The 7558-nt window shown below is 49.0% G+C and overlaps 2 protein-coding genes across 2 annotated transcripts; one reads left to right on the forward strand and one right to left on the reverse strand.

Moving 5' to 3' along the window:
* Nucleotides 1-299: 299 nt before the first annotated feature.
* On the forward strand, nt 300-975 carry HO133_003480 (uncharacterized protein; the record flags this gene model as incomplete). Its single annotated transcript, XM_037294402.1, has 2 exons — nt 300-569; nt 874-975. The coding sequence occupies 2 exons, from the start codon at nt 300-302 to the stop codon at nt 973-975; spliced, it is 372 nt and encodes a 123-aa protein (XP_037149783.1).
* A 268-nt stretch (nt 976-1243) lies between these two features.
* Nucleotides 1244-4443, reverse strand: HO133_003481 (uncharacterized protein; the record flags this gene model as incomplete). Its single annotated transcript, XM_037294403.1, has 4 exons — nt 1244-2239; nt 2494-2926; nt 2984-3547; nt 4013-4443. The coding sequence occupies 4 exons, from the start codon at nt 4441-4443 to the stop codon at nt 1244-1246; spliced, it is 2424 nt and encodes an 807-aa protein (XP_037149784.1).
* Between the last annotated feature and the right edge of the window lie 3115 nt (nt 4444-7558).

Here is a 7558-nt window from a genome sequence, read left to right on the forward strand (position 1 = left end):
TCGTTGTTCGTCGTAACCCTCATCTCATGTGTTACCACACGAGACGAAGAACAATTGCATTGTCTTTGTCGAACATTTTGCGATCATACAATGGGAATTGTGTAGACAAAGCATTTGCTTCACAATGGACCTCCCACATCATCTCTTTGTGCGAGAGACTCGATACGTCCGACCGCTCTCACTCTTAAAATTTATGAACATATAACCCCTATATCTCCCTTCCTTCCTCCCTCCCTCCCATCCCGTCTCCACCCTCCCCACCCTCCCCAACAACCCCACAAACCACCAAACATTCAACAATGGGCAACGCCCCCTCCCACTTCACCCACCCCGCCACCTCCGCCCACCCCCGCGCCCGCCTCCCTATCACGACCAACCGCTACGACTGGGTCGCGGAAGAGGGCGGCTACATCCCGTACCGGTTCCAGGGCGCGCATCGGGAGAAGTGGCGGAACGACGACCGCGGCGCGTACGAGAAGAAGGTGAGGTTCGAGAAGGAGAGGAGCGGGAGGCGGTATCGGGATGTGGCGGAGAAGAAGAGGGAGTTTAGAAGGTTGTATGATGAGAGGGTGAGGGGGTGAGGAGGGGGTGGATGAGTGAGTGAGCTCCGTTTGCGTGTTTTGGGTTTCTGAGTGCGTGGTTCATCGATTGGGTTTTGCGTCTTTTGGGACTTTTTATATAGTAGAGGTGTAGCAAATGCAACGTTTTGCGGTGAATTTTGTGCGCATTGGGGAGTGTCTGTGATGGCGAGAGATGCAACATGGCCCTTGATTTAGTAGATCAATGAGTGAAGTAAACGGAGATTGAGTGCTTGTGCTATTGCTCATCTGGTCCAGTAAAGTAGTCGTTCAGATGTCTCCTGCTATATCATAGGTTGAAGTCGATACACTAGTCAGTCTTTGCAAAGCTGCGGTCAGCAGTGGACGTATTAGGACCCTGCTACATATCAGTCGAAGCATGAGCTGGGCTAAGTGATCATTTTGGTTCATAGTCATCATAAATAACGCTAACGACAGCCCCATCCAAAATCCTGTCCAAAGAAACAACCTTCAACAACCGGTTCTATGTAGCATATTCCTGCTGCACCACTCGCCTCCTTTGCGCGTCTCATCCCTTCGACTTCGTCAGGTTTCGAAGCCCGTATCGCCCCCTGCCCTTGCATGGATGTCTACTCTGCCACACACTGGATCCTAGATACCCAAGAGCGGAAGAGGACTTCGCTCACAGGAAACAGTCTCTTGACTCAAAGGTCGTTTGCAGCAGGAGCGGAGGCGTTTTGTTCCAGTTGGAGCATCCTTTGTAGTAGTTGCTGATCATTTTTGTGATATTCTGGACCAAGATCGTCTCTCGCGCCGATCGTGAGTCGTTTCTCAACGACGTTCCGAGCGGTTTCACCTTTTTTATTCTTGGCGGAAGCATCAGCACCCCTATCCAAGAGCAACTCAATCATAATCATATCAGGATAAAGGCTACCGGCTGCGTAATGAAGAGCGGTTTTCCCGGCGTCATCTGTGATTTCAAGGTCGCAATGAGCATCTACCAAGCATTTGACGATGTCCACACCACTACGAAGGAATGACCACGCCGCTTCGTGGCAAGCCGTTCGTCCATTGTAACCTCTGGCGTTGACATCGGCACCTTCCTTGAGTAGAAAATCGACCATGATAGAGTCATTAATAGCGACTGCGCAATGAAGAGCGGTTTGTCCGTGTGTATTTGCGATTTCAAGATCGCAATGAGCATCTACCAAGCGTTTGACGATGTCTATATCCACACTACAGCGTGACGCTGCTTTGTGGCAAGCCGTGTTTCCAAGGCAATCTCTGGCGTTGACATCGGCACCTTCCTTGAGCAGAAAATCGACTGTGATCGCGTCGCCTCGAATGGCTGCGGCATGCAATGGAGGGCGGATTCCCCAAGCTGGACTATTGATTTTCGCCCCGTGGCCTATCAAAATTTTCACCACTGATAGATGCCCCCCCTTACAGGCAGCCCCAAGAGCAGTATTCGTTCCGCCAGGTTCGAGTGTCGAACCGACTTGGGCTCCGTATTGCAGCAGTAGCTTCACGACATTCAAATGACCTTCGATTGACGCGATGACTAACGAAGTATCCATACCTGGACAGGATCCAGTACTATGATCAAGGAGGACGGTCACTAGCTCCTCGAGACCCAAGTAAGAAGCAATCTCCAGTGGGAACCTCTTCCTTGTTTCGCAATCTTTGAAGCTCGCCGAAACCTGAAATAGGGCATCGCTAGCATGCATAATAAATCAGTCGAGATTGGAATGCTAGCTGAGCTCTTGAAACGCGCTACGACCTTCGAAAACATTCGGGATGGGTCCTCCGCCAATAGAACCCTTCTTGCATGTGAGAACCAGTGGTGAGATGCATAATTGAAAAAGGGATGTGATTGGAGTGCCATTCGAAGGCTCAGAAATTCTTTGCCAAAGCTGTGAGACAGATAAGCGAGACACGCTCTCGATATATCAACTTCGGCACCTTTGAATAGATGCAGGCGTTCCTTGTCAAAGTATTCCTGGGTAGTGAAATGCACCAGACGAATAATCTGACTAGTTGAATCGATCACGACAAGACCCGCGCACACATCGACCAAGCTTCCTGGCGAGAGAAGGTTGTCCTCGTCGAAATCCTCAGGGTCACCCTCGTCATCATCGTCGTCGTTGTACTCGACGGCCAGGCCATATCGTAGTTCATCGACTGATAGTGGTCTCTTGGCATGTGTTATCCAGCTAAGGATTCTCATACCCAATACTCCATCATCACCAGCTTGCTTTTGGATTCTTTCCAGGGTCTGTCGGTATAGTTCATATAACTCTCTCGGCATCGATGTAAGAGCCAACTTAATTCCCTTGACTGTCCTGATGGCAAGGATTCGGTCGATCTGTAGAGCGGCGAGGAGAAACCTTGGCAAGGAGAATCAGTCAAGAGTATGTCTCGAACATGAGTAAGGAAACTCATACATGCCAGACGCCGCGCCGGAAACGGTGGATGTGATCTTTTCCTTCAGCTCGGGTGTTAACTTGGTAACAGAATCTCGTCTTTCTTCGATCCTCTCCATGATGTATCGGTGTAAGTCTAAAACGGGCGCTGCTATGGTAATCTGAGGTGCTTTGCGGAAACTTTGAGAGATATCCTCATTGTTCGGACGACTAGTCACGAAGAGCCTCGTGGATGTATTTGGCAGGACTTCAAGCACAGGCAGCAATAGTCTCCTCTCCCGATTTGCTTCGCACTCGTCCAGAGCGTCCACAATTATGTAGGTCCGTTCGTATAGATTGCAAAGCGATACCAAAAGCTTCTTCAACTCATCCAGACTTGGCCGTCTCTTCTGTTGTTCGAGTTTTCTGTACAATTCCTCTAATTGTTGCGGTAACGCCGTCGGGCGTCCGATAACTTGCCTGGCCAGACAGGCAACGAGATTGGAAGCTGTCTGTACAGCTTGATCCTTGTAATCACAGTACACGTACGCAACTTTAGTGTCCTCACAAGCGTAGTTGTTGAGCAAATGATCGATAACAACAGACCTATGGTTCTGTGAGCATATACTGAACAGGTAGTGCTAGGAGGAATCGATACACACGTTATGACAGTTTTACCAGTCCCCGCTGGTAAGTATTAGCAAGGAACAATTAGGCCTGGAACAGCACTTACGGTCCCCTGGGCACCATAGTGTTCGCTGCGAGTACCCACTGTCAAGCCAGCTTTGGAATACCGTGTCGATCAAAAGCCAGGAGCCTGTAATACCGTGTCGTCTTGATAGAGTATCCTGTTGCTTCTGATACATGTCCAAAGGAGACAGCCAGTCCAAAATTGCTTGAATCCGTACGTCTGCGATAATATGAGCAGTGTGCGTCCGGGGAAATTTAGGCCCCACCTGCCTGCCTGAGAGATTCTGGACTGTCTCACTTCGCTCAACGTGAGTTTTCCGATGGTTCTGCAGGCATAAGTCAACAGGAATTCATTCAATCTTGAAAGGTCAGTAACCGTACACGCTATCGATGGCCAACGCAGTGCGATAGATCTCGAGATGCCGATGCAAGGACTCAGTTAGAGCAAGGGTCTCCTTTTCTGAGAAAGGCCATGTTAGAGCCTTCATCCTGTTCCGGAATGAAGAGTCCGTATGCCGCTGCTTCATTTTGTCGCGAAGCTTCTGCAGTAAATCAATGTATTCGTTGCTTTTGTTGATCGACAGAAGGCACGAGCCGGCATCCCCAAATACTTCTTCCTGGTTGATTTCTTTGGCAGACTTCTCAACGCGGAGAAGGACTATTTGCAAGTCTTCCAACTCCTTTAGAAATCGGCGCGCAGAAGCAGAGGCATCGCGAACTCCATTGATGTACTCATAGCTGATGCCGAATACTTCAATGGTCAAGCTGACGAGTCCAGCTATCCCGGAAGCGATAGCAAGTACCTCTGCCATGTATGTTGTAGACAGTGGACAGCAGGCAGCGATGTGGGGTATGGTGAAAAGGCTGGAGACAAGGAATTGACGAGGCTGAGCGGATCAGCGTAGGATTGCTTGTCCTAGATTAGCTTGTTAGGGCTGCATGATATCGAAACACGTCCATTTGAGTGGTTTGACGGTGGATGCTACAGGCGGTCATCATGATTATAGGAATATCCGGCGAACCCTTCTATCAAAGATATTTACTGACTACGGAGGTGGCCGAATACTGACACTTCCGATGCATTTGCAAGAGACCGACTCGGAGAAGCGCTTTGAACCCATGTGCTTTAGCTTGGCCACTCTTGTCGGCCCCAATCTTTCAGTAACCCAAAGTATTAAATTATTGTGTCGGCCAGGGTCGAAGTGTGATAGGGAGGTGATACTCGCGATCTTGATTGTCTTGATTCAAGGTACTGACGGCAGAGGTTTTCAGAAACATGTCCCCAAGACGCAATAGAATATTCAACATGGAGAACTCGTAGCTAATTAACTTGGGATCATTTGAGACTAGCAACATGCTTTACATTGAAGATATGTCGTACAGGCTAAGAATACTTCAGCTTTGGCAAGATCTTGCGGTCTTTTTCAAAGGCAGACAGGGTATATCACATGTAGTATAATTTACTCGTACTTGTCTTGATGGGGGTGTAAGCTACTTGAGGGAAGCCTTCGTTCTTAGAAATCGATCAACCCTTCTACCCACAAGAACCTGGTTCCAAGCCCTTCCTGTTACCCTCAGTCGACGGCACCTTGCTATTAACACTGGTGCTAGTATCACTGGAGTTGTCGTCACAAAGGACTGCATATGTATTCGCCGTTGGAGATTGAGTGTCGTTGTGGCAGTGTGTCGTCCTGGATATTTCCTTTGCGACAGCTGGAGTGGACTTAGAGCTAAATTCAACATTAGGGAATCCGACGTCTGTGTTTCAATTAATTCCTGAGTTTGGTCTTGTTAGTACATTTTGCATCGCATTGAGTAATGACATCCAAAAGAGACTAACCGCCTCGATGCAAGAACTATCACTCGCGCACTCTCTCTCTCTCTATCCCATTCTTTCAAGAACGAAGAGACGTATGTTTTCCGCTGAAGACTTACATGGGCAGAGGTGTTGGCATACCATACTGTTGGGATTAGGTATTTATAACCTTGAGACACTGGGCTCCCTTTCTAGTTGAATCAACGTAACATTCTTAGAGAATGAAAGTTATCAAGAATGGTACATGCTAGCGAGATTATCATTCACTGGAGGGGTGTTTAAATGGCCATTGATCCCATAACAAGCCAGAAAATATCATCTTCTACCTCCATACCCCAATCTTCCTTCAACGCGCCGCCTTCGAATCCCAGCCACCATATACCTCTCGAAGACCATCTTATCAGTATCAGTCCCACTCCTCCTCTGCCTTCCCCTCACCCACGCCCAAAACTGGACCGCCACAAACGGTAGCGGCGTCAACGCCGCACCCGGCTCCTTCGTCTTCGTCCTGACAAGCGGTCAAGACTCCACGGGCGCCGACGGCCCCACCCTCTCCCTCTGGACCGAAACCACCCCTACCGTCAACAAAATGAGCATCACCATGTGCACGGATTCCAGTGAACGGCCGTGGCAGGCATTCACGGCCACCGACCTCCCCTACCCGATCGGACTGCACTATTCGGCGAAATGGTGCGGCAACAGTAATTCGGACGGCCTGTGGCTCAGCTACTACGATCGGTTCCAGCTCGATGTTTCGACGTCGGGAGTTTGCTCGTATTTTTATATCACTTCGAAGATATCTTGGATTTGCTACCTGGAAGAAAATCCGGACAACAAGAAGTATGGATGCTATTGGAAATGGTATGAAGGATTGATTGATTAGCTATGAGAGTCCTGAGAGAAGGCTACTTATATTCCCATTTGCCACCTGATTGCCATCATGTGGGGTAGCTTCAACATAGGTGCTGCAGCAAATCTCAACAGATGCTAAGGTAGGACGGTGGAGCAGTAGAGGCCTTGGTGGAGCTGTGATGGCTGAGACCTAGAATCAGGGTTACTAGTTGAAAATATGTTGCGGTGCTCGCGAAACGTGTACCATACGGGAAAGACGGGGTTAGGAAGCCGAAGTATGTGTAAATCTATGTTCGCAGTCTTGCAAAGCTGTTTACACAGGATTGGGCGTAGGTTTAGCATGCTGATGGTGATAAGCGCATCTGATAGTAGATTGCACTACTAGAAAGTACTCTCTACAGACATGATCTCTGAGAGGGTCGAAAAGGCGGATATTCCTTCAGTGAAAAGAGGCGCACGAGCCGTCGTACTGTTGACTTGCCAGCTCTTCGTTAACTTCGTCCGGCAGCATAACTCAGCGAAGACTTTAGCGTGCAAAATTCCTAGAATGAATCATCTTTTGACGAGAAAACGGCATAGGTAAAAGTATGATAATTGAGTACCAGAACAGCAGCACTCGGATTCTTACCACCAGGTGACATATTCCTCCATAGCAAGCTCCTCAAACAGAGGCGTTGTACTACCAGTGTATCATAGCCAGCACATCCAGCTCTTCCTCTCGATGCCCCCATACAGCCGAACTGGTATCGATGCCTACGAACAAACACTTCAGAAAATATCTTTTACCTCTGTGAACCCCAGTAGGGTCAAGCCCGCCCAGCGCCACTAGCAGGACTGACTGGATCATCCCTTGCAGCATCTGCCAATCCACCCCGAGCATTCCCTGTGGGCTCAGCTTGCAGCCAAGCGTTATCCGTCACCGTGTAGCTCCCGTAGCGCCTAATCTGAGCCTTTCTGTCGAACCATTGAGTTAGGTGTGGGGAAGTGCTAAGCTCGTTAGAAGTCCTTGGGGATTTTCAAGATAAACGCATCTGTCTTGACGCGCAGCAAGACGACGAATCAGCTTGCCATACCGCTTGCAGTGGTGACAAAATTGGGTTTCGGGATGTGGGGTTTTCAAGAGGGTGCCGGATAGTATTCTAGTATTGACAGACGACTAATGGAGTAACACATTGCATCTTTTCCTTCATAATGATTTTAGCCAAGATATCGAGAGACTCTGCTCTCATCCGCCAACGCCGACATGCTCAGCTCCGAAC

The sequence above is a fragment of the Letharia lupina genome, assembly GCF_014066315.1.
Source record: "Letharia lupina isolate WasteWater1 chromosome Unknown contig_17, whole genome shotgun sequence".
Taxonomy (NCBI): domain Eukaryota; kingdom Fungi; phylum Ascomycota; class Lecanoromycetes; order Lecanorales; family Parmeliaceae; genus Letharia; species Letharia lupina.